At 23.0% G+C, this 24572-nt stretch overlaps 3 protein-coding genes across 6 annotated transcripts in view; 1 reads left to right on the top strand and 2 right to left on the bottom strand.

The window, feature by feature from the left end:
- Positions 1-1851: 1851 nt before the first annotated feature.
- Positions 1852-4026, top strand: LOC102656779. Its single transcript, XM_026439516.1, has 7 exons — positions 1852-1945; positions 2050-2240; positions 2400-2572; positions 2642-2858; positions 2977-3159; positions 3230-3413; positions 3530-4026. Exons 3-7 carry the CDS (start codon positions 2429-2431, stop codon positions 3801-3803), a joined length of 1002 nt encoding a protein of 333 aa, XP_026295301.1. The 5' UTR covers positions 1852-1945; positions 2050-2240; positions 2400-2428; the 3' UTR covers positions 3804-4026.
- A 1440-nt stretch (positions 4027-5466) lies between these two features.
- On the bottom strand, positions 5467-8468 carry LOC726431. 2 transcript variants are annotated; one of them, XM_006571478.3, is made up of 6 exons: positions 7935-8073; positions 7694-7775; positions 7367-7493; positions 6493-7257; positions 6159-6422; positions 5467-5857 (listed from the first exon to the last, which is right to left on the bottom strand). In XM_006571478.3, the coding sequence occupies exons 1-6, from the start codon at positions 7978-7980 to the stop codon at positions 5726-5728; spliced, it is 1416 nt and encodes a 471-aa protein (XP_006571541.1). In that variant the 5' UTR covers positions 7981-8073; the 3' UTR covers positions 5467-5725. The 2 variants fall into 2 exon arrangements, with proteins under 2 accessions (XP_006571541.1, XP_006571542.1); XM_006571479.3 differs by lacking the exon at positions 7935-8073 and adding an exon at positions 8245-8468 and having other exon boundaries at positions 5468-5857.
- Positions 8469-12082: 3614 nt separating this feature from the next.
- Positions 12083-24572, bottom strand: part of LOC409288 (tribbles homolog 2) — a 50544-nt gene continuing 38054 nt past the window's right edge. For all 3 annotated transcript variants that reach the window (XM_006571490.3, XM_392808.7, XM_016916520.2), the window contains exons 3-4: positions 18659-18960; positions 12083-12855 (exon numbers count right to left, since the gene is read on the bottom strand). In XM_006571490.3, coding sequence (XP_006571553.1) covers positions 12405-12855; positions 18659-18960 — 753 coding nt within the window. In that variant the 3' untranslated portion in view covers positions 12083-12404. The remainder of the gene's footprint in view (positions 12856-18658; positions 18961-24572) is intronic.

Here is a 24572-nt window from a genome sequence, read left to right as displayed (position 1 = left end):
TTAATTTTATTTTTTAATTATATAATATACATTATATATATTATATGATATATTTGACATGTTATTAAATATTTAATTGATTATGAAAATAATAATATTGAATAAAACTTAAATTAAATGATTATATAAAATAAAAGATTATTATATAGAATAAATTCCAAGGTTCTAGGTATAATCAAGAAACATGAATTTATTTCTTCATAAGTTGATGTAATTATATATAATACATCAACAGAAATTAAAAATTGCATTTTTATTTGATTTACATATTGGAATATTAGTGGAATGCATAGTTAATTTCTTGAATTGTATTTTTTTTTTATAGATAAATTTTTTTATAAATAAATTGCATATTTTTGTGAATGTGATTATTAAGAAACTTATATTTAAAAAATAAGACGTCACAGATAATTAATAATTTTAAGAAATCTAAAGTTCTAAAATGAAAAAGTTATCAAATTATTTTGAAGAGAGAAGTTGCAATTGTTTTGCATTAAATCTCAAAAATTTACTAGTACTTGGAAAAAAACATTCTTATAAAAAAATATTTCTTCGGAAGTAGATAAATTTATTTATATATTAATATAATAGAAAAAAATTGATATAAAGAAAAGAATATCAGAATTTTTAGCCAATTTATATAATATTCTTGGGCAGATACAAAATTTATGAAACAAAAAAGATATATTTTTGATAGGCAAAATAAATAATAAAATGTAATATCATTTTTGTTGTATTTACTATAGTATTACATTAATTGTTTTTTGTGAAAATGTAATAAAGAAATTTTTAGAAAATTATAGTAAAAGAAATAAAATTTTATTTAATTAACCTAATGAAATAATTTTTAAAATAAATATAAAATATATAGAAAATTTAATATATAAAATATGAAACATAATTTATTGCTTTTGCAATAAAATTTCATTTTTATGAAAATAAATATCAAGTTATGATATTTTTATTGTGTGCCTTTTAGATTGTGTAAATTGTATATATTATATATTGAAAATACATTATAAATTATATTTCTATGAATTAATAGTTAGATTTCTATCTAATGCATATACTTATATGTATACTTATATGTATATTTATATGTATTAAAATATAAATTTTTATATTTCACAATTCATTTAATGTTAATTTTATATTTGATTATTATCTGTAATTCAATAATTTAAAAGATAGATTGTATTTTAAATTAAAAAAAAAAAACTTATATTTAATAGAAAAATATACAAACTTTTTAAAATATATACTATATTATATACTATATATTTAATTGTTATAAAAAGATTTAATTATAATTTTATTATTATTCTATAATGTTAAATATATTTATAGTATTTAATTTTTCCTAGAATATTATTTTTATATTTATGATAATATTCATTTTTTTTATTATAGTTAATATTATAATTAAAGAAAAATTTCCTTTAAGATTTTAATTTTATAAAAATATAAAATATATATATGTATAATATATATATTATATAAATTTTCATTATTAAATATAATATATAAGTGTATATATGTAAGATACAGATTTGCTTCTAGTCACATACATATCCAAGCTTTTATTTGTATTGAAATGATATTTGCTAAGAATAATTCTATGTTATGATAATTAACAACAGATGTCTTTAAAGTTTTTAATGAGAAGATATTATTAGTCATGATATTGAAAAATATTTGACAGAGAAAGGTATATAAATTTTAAATAGAAGCATATTTTTTTATGATAATTGTATAATATATATTTTTTTATAGATATACATAATATATTTTTTAGATATTATTGCACAATAATTTTTTATATCTTTCATGCAAATATATGTATACAAATGATTTCATTTAATAAAATAAATTTGCAATTTATATTAATATTAAATATATTATTACAATCAATTCAATGTATTGAAATTCCAGTAAATGAAATCAGGTGAGACATGAAAGATTTGATAAAAATTATAAAAATTATAAATTCAATTAAGAAAAAAATAATTATTATATATTTTCATTTATATATTTACATCTATTGTGTAGTTCTTATATTAAAGGAAATTTATCATGTCCACTACCATTAACAAGTTTGGATTTTATTTACAATTTTTCACAACCCAATTTAGAAATTGTATGGCCTTGTGAAATTCGTTTTTATTGGTTATCATTACAACCATTTGTTAAATTTGTGCGTTTTTTACTTAACTATATAACACCATTTATTATAATACTTGGTAAGTGAAAAAGAAAATTAGTTTTCTACGTCATATGATAATATGTTTTTTTTTATATAAAGCTTATATAGCTTATTATAATACAATAAATTAATTATTTTATACTAGATATATTATATTATTATATCATAAAATATTATTTATATTAATTATTTATAGGTGTATTATTAAACATTATTTCTTTTGTAATGTTAAGTACACCTATACTTTGTGAATCAAACTTATCACTTTATTTAAAAGCACTTGCATTATCTGATAATGGAGCATTAATATTTAATTATGCTGTGGGTATTGCAAAGTCACATTTTATATTTGTTAATAATCTTTTTATGGTAAGTATAAATTAGATAGTTAATTTTGTTCTACATATAACTAAAAACTTAAATTAATAATATTTTTAGAACAATAGATTTTTATGCAGCTTAAATTCTGTTACTATGGAATTCTTTCAATTTACTTCAACTTGGTTGGTTGTAGTTCTTACATGGATACGAGTATTTGCTATTACATTTCCTTTTGAAATATATGGTCATTATAATAATTGTTCTGAAATAATAATTATTATTATTTTGATATGTATCAGTTTTATAATATCATTAACAAAGTTATATTCAGGAGGTAAACTTTATAATTTTGTTCTATTATACTTTTTAATACTTATAACTGTTTATATAGTTGTTATAATGTTATAAATTTATAAAAATTAAAATTTTAATATATTTTATCATATTTTCAGGCTATGAAACAGATAGTGTTTTTGAATTTATACCATGTCAAAAAAAAATAAAACCATGGGGTAATGCTATGTATTTTTATATTGCATTATCTACTTGGTTACCATTACTTTTTATATTTATTGGAAATATTTTATTGATTAGACACATGAAAAAAACTGAAAAAATCCATTGTCAATTAACTCGTAAGTAAATTATTCAAATATCTTTTATAATGTAAAAGATATGAATACATTTAATGACATTATTTCTTAGAAAATTTCAGATATAAAATAAATAGAATGCATCATACTTCTAAAACATTATTTGTAGTATCAACTGTTTATTTAGTATTACTATTACCCCTTGGTATAGTTGAAACTTTAGAACTTTATTGGGATGTTGTATTAATTAAATTCCCTGATACTGAAATAAAGAAAAAGACAGAATATATACATTGGTATAAATTTACAATAATATATAATAGTATATAAACATAAATATATGTACAGATATTATATATATATAATAAATTGATAGCTTTTATATATGTTACAATTATTATTTATTTTTCAGGTTAAAAGAAAAAATGTTATTGAAATGGTGTCGTGGTTTATGCTTTCACATATATCATTGGAATTTTGCAATTAATTTTTTTTTATATTATCTAACAGGTAAAAAATTTAGAAATGTTATTATACAGATAGTAAGGCATTTTAAAATTATAATTTTTTCTATCTTTTCTAAATATATTAATAAAAATATATTATGTTCAAAATATTCTACACATTTAACATCTGTGAAGTTTTTGAATGTTATAAAATTTATTGATAAGAATTATCGCACTTAATGAATATTCTATACAAATCAATTCAATAATTCAATCAATTCAATTCATCAATTAATCAATTCAATCAATTCAAATCTCTAATCTTAGTCTTTTTTTGCAAAATGATAGCGCTATTATCGTAAATATTTATAAAAGATTATATTTATGAACAAAATTTATAAAAATTAACATTAAATATCGCAAAGTTTTTATGTCAATATATAGTTTTGATATTTATACATTTTATATATTTATTTTATAATAAATTTTATATCACTCGTTTATTACATACTTTTTACAATTTACAAAAAATTAATATCATATATAATATTAAATAATTTATTTTATATACATAATAAAAATAATCATTAATACAATTTGATATCACATTGTAGATGTAACAAGTTTAGAAATATATAAATAAGTTTAAAAATCAAATTATTCTATAAAGTTATAATTATTTTAATTTTGTTTTTTTATAAATCAAACTGATCCCATATAGATCATGGAATTAATAAAACTATTGATTATTAATATTGGAATTGAAGTTTTTTTTAGAAATTTCCACATTTCTATAAATTTTAAAATAATAATTGTAATTTGTAATAATAATTTATTATATGTTGCAGTTGAAAAATATTTACTTATATATATATATATATATATATATATATATATATATATATATACATTCTTTTACACAAATATTTTTAAAATAGATAATAGATAATTTTCTTTTAATTTTTAAAATATGCATAAATTAAATTTTTAAATATATTTCATTGCAATAAGTATTATATAAGTATTTACATATGCAACATTTAAATATAACAAATATTTAAATTTATATTTTCGAAATTACATATTTATATACTGTACATTAATTATACCATTATTTTTATACCAATCATTCCAATCAAAATACATTTTAAATATTACAAATTAGAATTGATATATATTAAAATTAAATGACAGTAAATATAAAATATAATATTCACATAATATTTATTAATTATAAGACTTCTTTTATCTCTTTTTAATACGTATTTTTGATTATTCTAAAATAATATGTAACAATATGTTAGTCAAACAAAACAATAACAATAATATTAAAATATATGTTTAATTATAATTCATATATTTTTATAATTTTGCATTAATTTTAATAAATTTAAAATATTTTTAATGAATATAAAAAAATATAATCATTCTTTTTAAATGTACTTATATATTGTATATTATATAATTTTTTGAGTCAATAAAATCACTGATTATAAAATATTATAAGTACAATTCTCTATTATATAAAGAATATAAATAAATTATAAATCATATAATATTCATTATTTTGATATTAAAATATTTTAATTTTAAAAATTGAAAAAATATGAAATTATTATATAGAAAATTTTTTTTGTATATACATTCTTTTTTCATTTGCATATATTTCAATAAATAAAATATTTTAATAAAAAATTTTATTTTCTATTTCTATTTTTTTTCTAGAAAATAATATTTTTTAATTTTAGAATATATTAGTAGATGATAATTTTAGAATATATTAATATTTGTGATGTAAAAATAAGAAAAAATTATTTTGTTGAAAAATTATATTGCTCTATTTTTAAATTGTAAAAGTTTCAAAATTGTTAGTTTCAGAAAATAAATTTGAAAAAAAATGATAAAAATATCTTATTGAAATTTTTAAGGCAATGCATATTTGCGCATAATTCAGTCTTTTTATAAATATAAAATTTTTGAAATATATATTTAATCATTTATGACCATTGAAACATGATTTCAATACTTCAATACAAATCGTAAATTTTTCATTTTTTATCTTATTAATATACCATAAAAATATTTTTTTATGTATAAAAAATAAGAGTTGTAATAGAAAAATTATTGACATACTACTTATAATATAGTACAACAAATGTAAATTAATATAGTGAAACATTACGTGGGACTCTATTTACGTAGTTTATTGGAAATTGACCTTTTCTCTGATCTCCACTTTCTCCATATAACCAATCTTGCGATATCCTTGATAGTACCGTAATTTTTTCTCCTTCCTGTTATACACACACACACACACATATATATATATATATATATAAAATATATGAAATTTAAATAATTTTTAAAAAAAAAGAAAGAAACTTGATATAGATAATGATTTTTTCCATTGATACAGTATATTATATAGAAAATATATAATATAGGAAAATATAAATAATCTTGATTATTTTTTATATATTTTTAGATTTTTCAAATATATAATATTTATGTAAAATATATAATAATTATTTAATATAAAATTTTTTTATAATTTAATATGTTAGAACATTTTTGTCTATATCAAGATAAACTTACATCAAATGATAGATCTTCGGTTGTTTCTCCTTTGAAAGGATAAATAGCAGTAACAATATTATCTGGAATATCAGGCACTGGTATTTTTATATCAATAAAATTAATAGGAAATATTCCTTGTTGATTTCCTATTCTACCCTCCATCCAATCTTCATTAATTTTTTTTATTAAATATATTATATCACCTTCTTTGAAAGATAAATCGCCCACATGTGTTAATGGAAAATCATATAATGCAATTCCATAAGGTTCTTCATTATTAATCTAAAAATAAAAAATAGAAAAATATAAATTATTTTAATAATAAAATTATAATATAAGTTGAATAACTTACTGAAGAATCATTATTAATTTCTGTTAAATATTCTAATGGTGGTGCAGGTGGTGGAATTGTGGGCATTGGTGGCGAAGGACTATCTTTTAAATCATTTTGCCATGAATTAGTTAAATCCAATGTCATTGGCTTAGTCAAAGACATTTTATTTAAATATTTTGAATTAATTTCAATATTATTTATTTTTTGTTCTCTTTTTATTTGTACAATTTTTGGCGCTGGTGGTTTTGGTGGTTTTGCACGAATTATAGTTGGCATTGATTGAGTATTTTTGAAAGATGTCCGATTGTAAATCATTTCATTATTAGTATGATTATTTGTGTTGAAAGCAAAAAAACATGCGTCTCCTACATGTTTTATAGATTGTAATGTATTATGATTAGTTACTTCTAATGGTTCAAATGGATCTATTACTGAATTAATTTTCCATGGATCACTTTGCAATGCTTTTTTAGTAGATATTCCAAAAAGATCAAAATCATCTTCAAAAGCACTTTCAGTTTGAGATGTATTTCCACTACTTGTAAATGCAGATAGATTTGAGTTTCCATCACTGCCAAAACTATCAATGCTAATACCATCACTACTTGATCGAATGGTAAATGTTGGAGATCCAGGTGGACTAAAATCTATTAAACAAACTGATCCATTTATCTTTTCTGATTGTAATACTGTATTTTGTTCTTGATTATTTAATTGTCTTATACTTGGATTGTCATTTTTTTTTCTTCCAAAAAAATTAGTTAGAAGCTCTGTTGGTTTTGTCTGTTAATTATATAAATAAATAATATTAAATATTTAATAATTTAATTTAAAAATAATAATGATTAATTATTTATCAATTATAAAATTCACTTAATAGATATCAACATACTGATTTTTTAAACTTTTCCCTTTGTGCTTGTGAATAATTTTGATTAAACTTTGGTGGTGGTGGCCGAGGAGGTGGTTTTTTCTTTTGAATAGGTTGTCGTATTGTCGAAGATCCAAAAATATTATTTCTATATAGATCAAAAAAATTAATTAAATTTTTAGATGAAATAAATAATAAATTTAAATTTTTATATAACATGACAAATAGAATATTCATATGTGCATATTTAGATGTGTATTATATAAAAATATATGTATAAGAAAAGTATTTATTAAAAAATTATAAAAAAATATAAAAAAATCTATTAAATCATAATATTAAACTTACGTGCTATTCCAATTAATGTTTCTTTGTGCTGTTGAACTGATAGGTGGAGGAGGAGGAGCAGAACGTGTAGGAATTCGCATTTCTGAAAACAAATCATAAAATGAAACAATATTTTAAAAGGATTTTCGATAAGATCCGTTACACATATGAGCAAACATTCATTATATTCTTTTTTATATATTTATGTATGCAAATAAAATTACTAGATACAAATATAAAATGAAATTTATAAAAATAATACTTGTATTCGCAACAGTACAGTTTCTACGTCTTAATAATACGCCCATTAAAGTGTCAAATATCTTTTGACGCGATACGAGTTTAGAGGTGGTATGATAATAATTAAAAATTTCACAAATCACAATATATATATTGAATTTCGTATGTGAATAAAAAATATGACGTAATAATGTTAATTACGATATCAAATATGTAAATAAAAAATGATAATATTTTTATTTAATTATATGGATATTTCTTTGAATTAAACAGATTGATTAATTTTTTAAATAAAGATTAATACTATTGACAGGTTTATACATACTACTCACCTGTTTTTACGTTTGCGGCCATTTTTCATTCAATACGATTGCAACTACATCTTAAATTACAACACGATAATATGCTTAAAATAAATTGATTGAATAACAATTAATTTTCGTAGTTCGATTAGTTAATAATTTATATATCAATCGAAATCTTATTGAATGCAAATCGAAAAAAATATCAATTGTTTTTTAACTGTTTTATGTCATTATGTTTTAATGATTTCACTTGTTAAGAAAAAGGAGAAACTGCATTAGTAATGTTTAATTTTTAAAATTATAAATAACATGCCTGTTCTGAGAATCTTATATATTTCATAATTAAAATTATTTGTTAATTACTTATTGTTATATTTTATATATGTATAAAACATATACATATACACATACGAAAAAGCTTTTAAAATTAATATAATTATTAAATTATCTATACGAATCACATATTTATTTAAAATTTTCAAAATTATGAAGATATATCATTATTAATTTCCCTAGCTTTAAGATTTCCTAGGTATTTTAATTTTATCATAATGGTAATTGAAATTCTTAATTATAATTGGACTATTAATCTCTATGAAATAATATGTATATATATTAATTACCAATAGTTTAAATTGTTATTTACTTCATATAAATTTGATTGTACAATATAAAATATTTTTTTATTTTTTATATTAATATTTGTATAAATTTTATATTTTAATTTATTGTAATATATACATATATATACATATATACATAATACATACATATATACATATATTTAATTCATGTAATATTATATAATAATATTTGCTATCAATGAAATTATATAAAAATATAAAATTTATATAAATATAAAACAACAAATAAATTTTTTGTTTTATCGTACGATATTCGAAATTGACCAAGTTTATATCTTATATTTTATATTATATTTTATATTATATTTTATTTATTGTAATAATAATACAATTAAAAATTTGTAGTTTTTGAATTTAACATAAAAAAATCTATTATTGTTTATATTTTATTTATATTGAAAAAATTGTATAAGTAATATACTTGCAAGAATTTACATTAATTACATTATTATTATATCATATAGATATTAATAAAAAAGGTATTATATAGAAATAAATAAAAATATTATTATAATTTATTATAAATTATTATTAATAATCTCAATCATATTCTCCAGAAATTTATTAATCTCGTGATGTTTTCTTTTAACTTTAATTTTATCAATTACTTTAAAAAAACACATGTATATCTTATTATTTTATGAAGAGATTTTTTTAAAGAATTATACTCACTTAAGCAAATATTTATCATAAACGCCATTTTATTTATCTATGTACATAATTTTTATTTTTATTGAATATTTATTAGGATTTAATGAAGAACTTAATGAACTGGACTGAATTTATGTACATGTTTCAGCGTCAATGAAACGCTCTCACCATATTATTGTACCCTGATTAATGAAATAATACGAGGACTTATGCACTGAACACATGATATCCAGTATACGAAGAGAATTGCATTAAAATATGAAGGAAAAAAATCTCTTATACACATATTCAACATATACATTTGGTAATTTTGCATTTGACTTTTGCAGGAATTAAAAAATAATTTAAAGATATCAAATAACAAAACGAATAATATATTAAATATAAACTATTAATAAAAATTGAAGATTTCATCATTTAATTTTTATAATATAAATTTACAAGATTTCTATTTTGAGAAAAAAAGAAAAATCAAAAAAATTATCAAATTTTTGAAATTAAAATAAAGTAAATACAAAAAAAATTTTTTGTTTGGTGGTTCATGAATAAATTTTGTTATAATATTTAAAAAAAAAATGAATTCCAATTTAAATAGAAATCCAAATAAAATGAAATCTGTAATAATTTAAAAAAAAAATTGATGAATACTTATTGCTAAAATTATACAAGTAAATTTTATATTACTAATATTTACTATATTTTCTTAATATCGCCGATAAATGTATGCATATTTTTGTTTCAAAAGGAATACATACATATTAATTTTTTTACGCACATAAAGTATTAAATTTTAATATTTTAATGATTTAAATAAATGATAATGTTGAAAATATAAGAATAAAGATGTACGAGCATATACGAAAATAGAAATAAATAAATAACTAAAAAATTTATATCAATGATATTTTCTGATAATGATATATATGTAAAACATTTTTAATAATATATCTCCAATTTCAAAAAGAACAAATTTAATTGAGACAATAAATAATTACTCGTAAATCTTTGCGAATAATCTAAGTTGCACAATTTCTCCCATCATTAAGAATAAAGAAAAGAGACTTCCTCCAATATTCTTTCATTAAAATCACAATACATTATCGATTCTTATTCTAGGCCATTCTTTGTCACATAGACAAAAAAAACGCAAATTAAAAAAAAAAAAAAAAAAAAAAAAATAGAATAAACTATTCGACGTAACCGCTATTTAATCCTTTATTTGGTATCTTTTCGATAAACATGGCTTTTATTTATAACCTACAAAAACAATGTTACTATTTGAAATTAATTAAAAAATTACGTATATTGAATATATTTACCATAAAACATTATTCTCAATGGAAGAAACATAATGTGATTATTATGAATTAATTAAATTTTTTTATCATTTTTATATATTTAAATATTTTTTTAAAAAGATAATTTCATTTTATTTACTTTATTTTTAATATAAAATAGCTTGATTTTTTTGCTAAAAAAAATTTTCAATTATTTATGAATTGAACTTTTGTATTGAAATATTCTTTTTAATTCTTAAATGATAAATTTTTAAATGTTTAATAAAGTTGAATTGCACATTGCTATTAATTTTATATTTTAAAACTTTTTAATGCTTTAATTTTAAATCAGAGTTAATCTCAGAAAATTAATTCAATTTTTTCTATCCTATATTTTTTCTTATAGAAACTGGTTTAATATACTAAACTATGATATATAGTATTAATATAAATATTAATATGAATAGAATATATCTTGTATTTTATTACCAATAAATCAATTCCTAATTATATTATAGGTAGTAGAGGATTACATAAGGAAGGAATATTCTTTCCTTAAACAGTTCTTATCTAATTGAATTGTATTTATTTAAAATTCTGGACAGTTTTAAAATTGCACTATATATTTCTTCCAGCAAGAATTAAGTATCTATCACACATCAGCTATAAATGCTTGGTTATATCAATAAAATTTATGTACATTATGTACATAAATTTGTGTTAAAATTATATTATAATTATATCATAATATAATTTATATCATAATATAATATAATATAATATAATTATATTATAAAACAATTGAGGAATTACTATACATGATATACAATTTAGTTATTGTCAATTATTAAGATAAGTTCAAATTTTATTATGTCTAAAACATAGCTATTTAAATTCTGGTAAGACCAAGATGCTAATTTTTATGGATATTATTAAGAATAAAGTTAAAAATAAAGTTGAGGGGCAGTGTGATGTTATTGTATAATTAGGTTAAGAATTAGAATAGATTTTGTTCTTAGGACGGGTTGTCATTACTACTCATATATTGCCCCATTCTTAAATTAACTATAGTTCATTATCAGGCATCGTTATGCTCACTTGAAAAATGATTAAAAAGAATATAATAGATCAATGCAGCTTTAACTTTAATATTTTTATTTATTTGTAAAAGAAATTCCTTAAATTTTTTTAATTCAATATTATCTTTTTTGTTTTAGTTAAAAAAACCTATATCATGTGAATAATTCCTTTTTATGATTTATGTGAAATCTTGAATAAAACAAAAACAAAGAGTAATTATTCTAAATTATTATATTTTGATCTTTGTACTTCTTCCTATTTTTATAATATATACAGATAAAGAGAATGAAGAATTTTATTTTTATTCATTTTTTTCTCCAATTCTTTACACAATATAACCGAGCGTCTATAACTATTTTACATTATCATATAAAACAAAACACAAAAAAAAAAAGATTAAAAATAAGAAACAAAAGCCATGTTAATTCGGAACGCGAAATTTTCTCTCTTCACAGAATTTTCATCCAAATAGGATTAATTAACGAAGAAAGCTGGATCCAGCGCGAGCGGAATATATCTTTTTCTCCCGGAAGAGTCAGTCTTGAGAATTATTAGGTAGTTCTGGTACAATTTGATCCTGACATGAGGACCTGCTAGATGTAGTACAGACTCGTAATGGTTTTGCAAGCCATGGATGCCTCGGTACGTCCTCCGCGTATGGCCTCTCGGACGGTTCTTTTCTCAGCAATGAACGGATCAGACATCGAGCACGTGGACTCAGACCTTCTGGTACTGCGAATTGGCCACGTGAGATTTTCGCGAACAGAGATGCATGCTCAGCATCGTTAAATGGATAACGGCCGACCAACATTGTATAAAGTAATACACCAAGTGACCAGATGTCAGCTGCTTTGCCAGAATAGGCTCGTCCTGAACGTAATACTTCCGGTGCCACATAGGCTGGGCAACCCCGTCGATCAGTCAGTTTGTCATTGTCACCTTCAACGATTACTGCATCTTCCAGGCTTTCTAAACGAAGTCGTGTTCTGAAATGAAAAGAATCGAAATGTTAACATAAATTTTATGTAAATTTAAATAAATAATGTTTTTGATATTAATAATATTAATTAATATTATAATATTATAATATTATAATAAAAACGTATATCAGAAATTTTTTAAAAACATATATTATATTATATTATATAATATATTATATATTAAGAATTTTTTTATTTAAAAAAATATATAATAAAATAATTTTATTATATAATATTTTATAATATTTTTATTGAATAAAAATTTATTTTTAAAGATTAGAATTTTATATATTATATTTATATTTTTAGTTTTTGTAGATGTAATATATATTTGATTATATTTATTAAATTTGTTAAAATTGTTTTTATTTATTATATTATTATATAATTTATCATGTTATTTTATACATTTTGTAAATAATTTAATTATATTTTAAACTTTTAGTTAAAATAATTAAATTGATTGAAATATTTAATTCTTTTTTCATTTTAAAATAGTAAACATAATTTGTATGCCATTTATCATATTTGTAAATAATGTTTTACTTAATAAAATTTAAAATTAAATATCATTGTGATATTAGATTGCGAAATAGAGAAAAATTGAAATAAAATTATTTTATTCCAACGATATTTATTTTTTGCCAACAGTAATTTTCTTAGAATATATTTAATACAGATTTATCATAATATTCTTTGAGCAACGTTAAATTCGCAACTGGAAGTTGGTTCTTATATCATATATATATATATATATGCTAATAAAATTACTTTAAATTATTTCTAAGAATCTCGTTAAATTATGTTAAATTATAAAGAATTTTTGCAATTTATTTATAATTGAATTATTATTCACGATTATAATTACAATTGTAACTGTTATAATATAATACAGAATGTATGTAATATAGGAATCTATTATGTAATATATTAAATTTTATCATATAAAATCAATGAGCATTAGATTTAAGATTTTTTATTATTTTTAATTTAGAGATTAATATAATTCTCATATATCATAATTTTCTTTATCATTATCAATTTATTTGTATTATTATATTTTTTAAATTATTAATTTTTAAATAAAATTCAATGAAATTTATTTTTTGAAATAAATGTTAATTCATTATTCGTAGAATGTTATTCTTTGTCGTAATCATACTTTTGTCGATTCATCTCATCTCAAATCTTATCTCGTCTCGAGACGAGAGAGAAGTAAAGAAAGGGAAAGACGAAGAGAGAGTTTGTACGATCTTGAAAATCCGAGCGAGTGTCAACGGCCTCGAGTATCGTTTCCTAGAAAGAATCCGGTTTCGCCCGCTTCGATCATCGTACGCTCTGCTTTGGAGAGGATAGGCCCATTGTGGTACGGCAACTTTCTTTGCAAACTTTCACTCGTAAACAAATGATATGGACGACGACGACGACGACTCCTACGAGAGGCTGGTGGGTTCAAGAACCCCGTGTCATGCGAAAGATAAATCACGATTTTCTCCGAAGAGTCTTTCTTACGAATTTTATTTGAGAAATTGAGAAACTACACGATATATTGCTATTTATACAAATTGTATCAAAAAAAGTAAAAAAACTTGTAAACTAGATGTCGAGAAAAAGAGATGGGACAAATTTTATTTATGAATTTGTAGCGAGAAGATTTATTTTAAAAATTAAAATAATAAAATTAATTATTTAAAGTTGAACACATATTATACGTATGTAAAATATTTAAATAGAAATGATATAAATTAGATTTTCTATGATAGAAAAAAATTCGATAAAAATGTTTACAAAATGAACATACGATATTTTTTCATATGATAGAAAAAATTATATGAATTTAACAATCTTTAATACATATTAAGTTATAAATAGTGGTAAGATTCACAATATATAAATACATTATGAAGAAGTGATTCAATATCAATTAAAATTGAATTTCATCACGGTTCAACGACATAAAAAAACACACACGAACAAACTTGAGGAACTTCCGCTCGAAAGAAAATTATTCTGTGTGACGTTGACCGATGTATGCATCCCTTTTGTATTATCGACTAGTTCGTCGAGACACTTGAACTCCATAAAAAGGCACATCCGGGAAATCGCTGATTCGATCAATCGATCATCGGCTAAAGAAACGGAAGAAGAAACGACAAAAGCGTCAAGGACTTAGATGGAAATGAATTTCTGGCTAACTGTTATCGATTGTTTGATCGATTGGTCCATATGTTCAAAGGACAATAATGTAACACGAAGGAAAAAAGGAGAGAAAAATTGAGCGTCAAGAATCTTTGAAGTCGATGAATTTCATAGGATGCATATCAGAATTATATACATTATATATATATATTAAAATTAGATATAAGATTATATGCTGAACATCCATATATCGTTTTGTGAATAACAATCTTTGTTTATAAAAATATTGTCATGTATTGTTCGCGTTATTGATACTGTATTATATATAAAGCATATAGTAACATAGCGATGAAGCGTTTGAAAAAGAACACCTGTGCTCATTATCAATTTCGTGAAGGAAAGAATATATAATCATTCATCATCTAATAATAGATTTTCAAAATTTTAAGAAATAAATGTATTTTATTTTAAAAACAATATCTAGACATTTATTCTCTTTTTTGAAAACATTTTAATATTAAACTTATTTAAATTGAAATCAATATGATTGATTTTTAATTTTAAATTTTAAATATTTTATGAATTGAACAAAGGAAAAAAATTGTGATACTACGAGTTAAATTTGAGGCCAAAAGAAACACAAGGATATTTGCATAAGCGCGATAAAATATAAGGATAGTATCGATATTGCATACCGCAACTATCGTAATTATATTTATAACAAAACGACTGACACGAAACCGATGCATATCTATTGAAAATGCATTTTTAACGACACTCCTTTATAGATCCATTCTTTTACCGGAAAATTTTCTAATACAAATGTTTATTATGCAATTTAATATCTTTAGAAGATATACGATATCTAATGACAAATATTTTTTAATATCCGTAGGTATATCGTTAATGAAGAAAATTATCTCATGTCCTCGATTATTAATATAAAAAAAAAAAAAAAAAAAAAAAAAATTTTCTCTCAACATAAGTTCATTCGCATCTGCATAAATAAATTCTACGTATTCATACATATTTCTAATGCGATTGTATTTCTAATCAGAATTATAAAAAATATTAACATTCGTTTAAGCATTTATAACAATAAATACAAAGGATTTCATAAATATTTATTATTCATGTCATTTATTAAAACTTGACGTTTCAACATTTATTCTTTATCCATTATATTTAAAACATTCGTATCGATAAAACGCGATGCATATCTAATTTCAGAAAATATTTTGCGGGGTCAACGGATCTGGAAGCGGCGGAGAATATATGACTCTAATGAAATCATGTGCAAAGAGACATTTATATATACGTCTGGATGTATTTTCTGGGAGGTGGAACGAACCACGCGTTTCCTAATTATACCAGCATTTCAAAATCTCCCCAGCCGATGAACCAATATGCTTTTCTGGCTTGCAACATTCTCTGTGCCTTCCTCTCTATCCCTACTCCATCCACAGTCCCTATCCTTACCCCCTCCCTTACAGCGTGTAACTTGCTGATCTTTTCTTCTCGCTTCTCTCCTTATTCTACGCGCGGGAGCAGCTCACCGAGCGGCAGGAATGCGAGCGCAACGCGCGATTGACCAACACAACCGACGCGTACAACACGCGACGCGGTGGCTTTCTCCTTTTCTCAGCTTTTATCATTTCACACACTATATATTACGGAGAATATATTTAAATAATATATGTAATATATGAACTACAATGTTTTATAACAAAGTCTTAAAACTCAATAATCAAAATACAAAATAGAAAATTGATAGAGATGTAGATACATAGATCTCATGTATTCGTTCATTTCATTAAGTGAAATTACATGAAGACATTTTTTTTTTATGTAAAATCAATATACACGAAATAAAAATTTGAATTTATACAATTTTTTTTTTAAATGTCGACCTTTTTTCTTAAGTTTTCTAAGAAATTCATATGTTACGACAATCCTATTTCGTTTCTCCAATTTGTTAAAATAATAATTAATATTTACAATTTTTTCCATTTATATTTAATAATTTTTATATTTATATTGTGTGAAACTGTATATCTATAATATACGATCCTAAATGAGTTTGAACGATTCAAGATATTTGCAATTGATGATTTAATTTTCGATAATGTTAAATAACTTCTAGATTTTATTAAATTAAGATATAAAGTGATTACAATTTTTTAACATTGTTATTGAGAATTAATTAAAGATTAATTGAACTCTATACACGTATAATTTGTAATAACTACCCACAAAAAAGTTTTACTCCGTTGATTGCGCGATAGTCCTCGTCGAGTCGCGCCGCATTCACTGCCACGAGGAACTCGCGTGTAGGTGCGTGGTATCGCGCGAACAGTCACGTTTAGCCGCGAGAACACGCCTAGCGAATAACTTGCTGTGGTGTGGCACCACGACGTGGTCTGGCGTGGCGCGATCCGTTCGTTCCACGAATTCATTTCGTCCATATATACTGTAAAGCACATTATCGAAATGCCACCCTTTCGCAGGGTTACAATATGTGAAATGAAGAAGGCTATAGTAGGAGTCGGGCTTCGTTAATCGAAACTGTCTCTCGGTGTCGTATAACGCGAAACAATGGCAGCATTATCGTATCATATAGGTTATATGTATATAATAGAATAAAATTTTGAATAAAATCAAAATGATTTACATTGCGTTTTTATAGCAACTGATCGACTAGTTGGATTAATAGCTTTATGCGTTACTATTTAGACTGTAATTGAAAGGAGTTTATGATAGTTTTTAATTTAATAATACTTGATATGTAGCAATAATTAAGTTGATGAAATTGAAATGAAATTTTACATTTATATAATAATTAAATTCACAAAATTTTTTTAAAACAATCAGGATATTAATTGATAGAATTATTTCATATGATTTCATATTGAATTTTATGATTAATTTATAAAAAGTAGAAAATCATATTTTTATTATTATTATTTTTGGATATAATAAAAAAAGATTGAAAATAAAATTATATTAATTTTCAATGATAATAGAGACAATTTCTTATATAGCATAATTATTTTTACAGAAATCAAGTATTTGAATCTAATGCAATCACGCACAAGTAGTAAAAGTATAGTTGAAATCATTGCTAGAAATGCAATAGTGACAACAACTTATCGAAATTGCAATAAATAATCAGATCGGAATGAAAACAAGAAAATGGAACAGAATTTATTAAACATCCAAGGGTTGCGTATTGTGCCGGCGTGTATCAGCAAGTGAAGGGGAAATTAATTTATGTAGGCGTGGAAGTACTTCTTTTCTGTATAAATCGATGATGCAAAAGAATTACAGGCGAATATGGAAATGAAACGAATACGAACTGGTTTTCCATGGCTGACCAACGTACTATTCTCATATTTGTTCCAAGAATGCCGCAAACGATATGTAGGCGTACCAGTCATGTCGAATTAACAGCTACTTTGTCGTTTCAAGAGATATTTCATTTTTCTTTCTCACGTGAATTATATATATCATTTAAATCAATACAATTAATTACCTTGTTTAATCTATTGTGATCTCACGCGATATATAAATTCATTCATTCTTTTTAAATTTCCTTTATTTTTATAGCTTATATAATAATAAAGGAAATATATAATAATAAATAAGCTTCTCTTCTTGCTTTTCTTCTTACCTTGCTTCATCGGCGAAAACAAATTTCCTGAGTTTCAGGTCTCTAAGCACGACCCCATACTCGTGACACGTAGCCACGGCTCTGGCCGCTTGCCGGAAAAGCCGCCTCGCTTCTGGTTCCCGCAGTCTCCTGCGCGCCCTTACGTAGGCGTGCAGGTCACCGTGGTGACCCTCCAACAGGAGATAGCGTCGACCTCCAGGTGCTTCCACCACACCTGCGACACCGCTCGCCGCTCCAGTACCTTCTAATCGAAGGTGAGCTTGTAGTAGTGCTTCGCAACCTTTATCGCCTACGGTCAGCGCCTGAAATTCAGGAAAATTATTGCCACTCGTACCTTCAACATCGTTTCAAATTCACGTGAATAGATATATTTCTCTTATTAGAATATACGAATACTTCTGATATATTATTAAATGTTAGGAATTGATGAGTAACTTCAATATCAATGAAGAGTCAATTGAGATGAATAGTTGAAGATTTTTTTAATTAATAAGATTGTTGTTAGTTTTGTAATTCTTTTAATACACGGCCAGATTTTTCTTTTTGTTAAAGAAAAAACAAAAATTGCAATAGAATTTTTATTTAGAATGAAAGAAATAGAAAGAATAATAATAATAATAAAGAATAAAATTAAACTAATGTCCAATGTATAATATGTAAATTTTCTTCAATGATAACTTTTGTACAAATAAATCGTTGTGTATAAAATATGGCAAAGAAGGGAGTTTCTCCACACGAATCCCTTTAAGAAACGAGTCGTACGATTACGACTATGTTCTCAATAACAAGCACAATATCTCCCATTGTACTAGATAATTATACGTTAGCATTGACCGGTTAATACGGATATCCGCGAGAAGACAATACAAATATCCGGATCCCTTGAATTAACCACTTTACCAGCACGTATATTATTGCGTTTCCTTTAAAATTATGCTATTCTTTTTCTTTCTCTCTATTTAACGAAACAATACTGTATTCGTCGATCCATCCGTCTTTCGAATTAATTCATCTCGCGATAAATTCCATTTGTAATAACAGCACTTGATTATTGCTAAAATGTGCTTTCCTTTTATATATTTTTATCGTAATCGAAGATAATTAAGAGAACGATTCCACGAATAATTTTCAATATTTTCAACAGATAGATTTATTCATGAATTGTCATAAAAATTTTTTTTTAGAATATATATATAAATTAAAAAATAAAGAAAGATCTTTTCAAAAATTGATTATACTTTCAAACAAGAATCTTTCACGTACTGCAAGTCGATCATGGTCAATGTTTAAGGTCTCGCGGAATTGCATCCGGCTACACGGGATACCGGAGAAACGATGGGTTTTTCTATCCAATGGCTAATTAGATTAATTGCGATCGAATTTGTCGGTTAATCATTGAACATATGTTACAGTTAAAAAAAAAGGAATATCATATCAGAAATTATCTCTGTTGACAAGAAGGCAATTAATTTTTTGAAAAATTATATTTGATTAATAATCGCCTTGCAAAAAAATCGAACTTAATTCAGATGTGATAATTTTTTTTTTTCATCACAAGAAATGGGAAAACGTGTTAAAATAACAAAAATTGATAAAGTTTGCGCAACAACAATATCTTTTTTTAATAATTTTATTCTTTAAATTTTGCTTTTCTTTTCATCCTAAATTTCATCGACAATAACATCTTTTTCATTTTATTATACCGAATGAATTTAAATTAATCAAATAGATACGTTGATCCATTAAGATATTCAAAAATAAAATTTTATTCGCGTCCAAATAGATTCAAGAGTATTAAATAGGAAACGGAATTGATTTTACATAATGTGAACGCGTTTCGAATAGACTTAAGAATGAAACAATTCAAATATGCTTTACAAAACGGATCGATAAGGGCGCACACGAAATCTTGGCTACTTTTGAAACTTGGTTCGTTCGGCCATTTATCTCGCGTGTCGAAACCTGACACGGTTTCGAAACTCAGGTCCCATTAGTTTAATAAGGGCATCACTACGTTCTTTACGAAATCACCCGGTATACCGATCGATCATTACTTTAAAGATGTTCGAAGATCTATGATCGAAATCAAAGGTTTTCAAAATGTTCAATATCTCGCACGCTATTAAACGCTTAAAAAGTCGTCATATCACTAGAATCGATTGTGATTTAATATTTGCGTTCTTCTTTCCACAGAAAGAAATATCTAGACTTTAATTGCTTTAACCCTCTTTCGTCACGAGTCTAACGCAATAGACTTTTTCACAAGGTCTTTCAAATTTGCCTTCCGATTGCGCCACGCGTCTTCTGTTAGACACTGGCATCGAGAAATTTATGGTTTTCATTATATACAGGCCAATGATCCGAAAGAGCTCTCGAGCAAGAGCAAAATTGCTTTACACTTCACACCTTTTAATCGTTAAATTACACAAACCTTCGAAAAATAAACCAAGGGATCACGCTTTGTTCGTTCCCAAATACATTTCCAACGAAACGATTGCCACATAATTTCCAACGAATTCTTCTCACCAATGCCGTCATTTTTTTTTTTTTTACAAAATCCTTTGTACAATTATATGTTCGATCGTACCGTGTTTAGTGATTTATCCTTAATCATGTATATACACGTGATATATTCTGTTCTGAATAAATTAGAGATATCCATAATAATATATAAAAATTGTAATCGTGATAAACATTATAAGAATTCATTTCGTTCGGATGATAACATCAATGTAAAGATAAATCAGCAAATTCTAGTTGAAAGATTTGATTTTATCTATGAATTACATTGAAACTTATCTATGAACCAAATTGTTTAAAAAAATATCTTTGTTCTTCTAAAAGCTGATATTAACACATTTTTTATAAAATACGGAATTTTCCGTATTATCAGTCTTTGTAATTAATCAGTTGATCGAAAAAAAGATGAGCTCTTTTGTAACAAAAGTATTACTATTTTTCATAAATATTCATTATATCATATTAAAATATAAAATTAATTAAAAATTGCACAATATAATTATTCAAGTTATTCTATTATTCTATTATTTTAATTATAATATAATAGTAAATTATATTTTCTATTTCGAGATATTTTGACTTTATTTGATTATATTTTAATTGTATTAATTAAAAATTCGTTAAAAATTATTCTATTATTAGAAAAAAATATTGATATTTACGCACATATACGCTGTTTATTCATATATATTTGCTGAAGATTAATAACAACAAATATATCAATTGTTTTATATTTTTTATGCAATGCAACTTTTGTTTGAAACATTTTTTTTATAATGAAAGTAATTAATTTATATCGATTAAATTTAAGTAATGTAAATACGTCATATTTATTCGAATTTATTATACTATGATGATAACTTCAAAATCAATTAATAGAATCTGAAATATAATACACAACAACATGGTATAAATTTTTTTACATGAACTCATAAGTCATCCACGTGTCGAATGAACTTGTCAAAAGATGGGAATTGCGCAAGTGTATCACGCAAGGTCCGATGTAATCGTCAATTAAATTAAATGGCCTCGGCTTTAGGAGCGATTATGAATAACGGATAGAACGATACCAAGTTAACGGCGAGGTGAGGCAAAGTATAGCTTTGTATTTGTTTGCGATGATGTAACCAACGTATTGTATAATGTAACGATTGTAAAAGTTAATAAAAACATTGTTTGTGTTTATGAGATACCTTCTTGCATCATATTTTTTCGATGCATGCTGGAAAATTAACCAATATTTTTTTATCTATCGAATCAAAAAAATGGTTTTCATATTCAATATGTCTCCGTTTATTTTTATTATTTTTATATTTATTTTTATTTTCGAAAAAGGAGACAAGATAGTTAATGAGAAGTTTTCATGTTTTTTTCATGAAAAATGAAAACGAAAAGAAATAATTGTAATTTTTAATGAAATAATATGAATATATTTTTCTTTTTCTTTTATAATGTTATTAATCAATGTTATCGCGATATCAATTAATATTGCAATTATTTATGACCTATATGTATAAAAAAAATTATTTGTAAAGTTTAATTAAATAAAATTAAAGTTTCGAGATTTATATTGAATAAGAATAGTGCAATGAATACTGAAACAATTATCAATGAAATATATCAAATATTTATGAATAAAATATTTTCTTTGATAAAAGGTACGTCTCATTACATAGATGATCTAGCAAAGTAAATTTTCAAATGAAATCTTTAATTATTCGATCCAAACATTAGCAAATCCGTTACGTCTCGTTGTCTCGTTGTACAATAAAAGTAATATTGAGAATAGTGCAGCTGCACTGTGCAATGTATATGCCATTGCAATGCCTGTTATTTTAACTACAGTTCGAAGAGGGGATTTTTAATTTACGCCGTTTGCGAATGTACTCTTATCACACGTATGTAATTATTCAACGATAATCTTTTATATTTTTATTATTTAAACCTTGGATGATTATCATTAACATATATATAAATTGATATGAATTAATAATTACTATAAAAAATTTATTAAAACTTTTATATAATATTAATTAATGTTAAATTTTTATATATTAATATCGAAAAATTAAATTAAATTCATATTACAATTCACAAATATAAAATTATATTTTTCGTTAAAATGATTGATTTTAGATTTTTTTTTTTCAATATAAAATGTGATTACATAATAATATATATATATTATATACATATTATGTATATGATATATACGTAATATTTTATCATAATAATTTTCAATTAAAGTTAAAGAAAAAAAAAAAAATTAAAAAAGAATGAAGCTGATTACGATTTAATTAATACATATCAAAATAATTCAAGAGATGCAAATAGAAAATTATATGATTCTCCAGTCACGTGAATTCGATAACTATGACTGCTAATGAAGCATATGTATTACGTATACCTTTTCTTGTAATTAACTGGACAATGAATTGAGGTCATAGATATCAGTCCATTATTGCACGCTATAAGCACGAGTAATAAATTTAACAATGAAATAATCGCGCGAGCGTCCTATATTAACGTACTAACATTTATTAATATTTATTATCTAATAACATTTAAGAATTAATATTAATAATTATATGAATTTGATGAAGATGAAATATAATATACATAATAAATAATATTTTAATTTTATCTATATACCATTTTTTATATTCGATATTTAATATAATTTGGTAATTGTATCTATATATATAATAAATATATACATTTGTTTTAATTATAGCTATTATTAAATGATTGATGTTATTTATTAATAATATTTAATATATTTAAACTGCAAAATATGAAAAAAAAAAAATCAAATGAAATCGAAAATATATTAAGATTCTTTTTAACTTTTTTGATACATGAACAAATACAATACTTTCTAACGTGGTAAATAACTGGTATTAAGTAATTCGATTAAAATTTCCGAAATATATATTTTTTCTTATAAATGCAATGTTACTCGGAAAATGAATCGCCAACTATAAAATACAAACAAAAAATTTAAATAAATTATTTTAAACTATAAAATTATGTTAACAACTTTAGCAGGATAGTTTTATAAAGCGGAAGTGATAATGATATGACTGCACGATATGACAGTGCAATATGTTAAAACAATAAATTTCAATAGAGATTTTGCATTTATCAATATATATAAATGCAAAATATATATTTCTATGTTTGAAAAAATGCTACTTTTATATATTTCATTTAAACTAAAAATAAATTAAAGAATTTATATAATCTAACTTAAAATGTAATTCTAATAGAAATTTATTAAATTTACTTAAGAATCTTCATTAAAAATCTTTAATATATTAATTTAATTTTTATTTTTACTTTTTCTATTTTTATAATAATGTGTTTTAAAACTTTAAATTTTGGAAATGCGAGA

The sequence above is a fragment of the Apis mellifera genome, linkage group LG1 (assembly GCF_003254395.2).
Source record: "Apis mellifera strain DH4 linkage group LG1, Amel_HAv3.1, whole genome shotgun sequence".
Classification (NCBI taxonomy): Eukaryota; Metazoa; Arthropoda; class Insecta; order Hymenoptera; family Apidae; genus Apis; species Apis mellifera.
The sequence above is the reverse complement of the archived record's forward strand: the minus strand, read 5'-3'. Positions and strand labels throughout refer to the sequence as shown.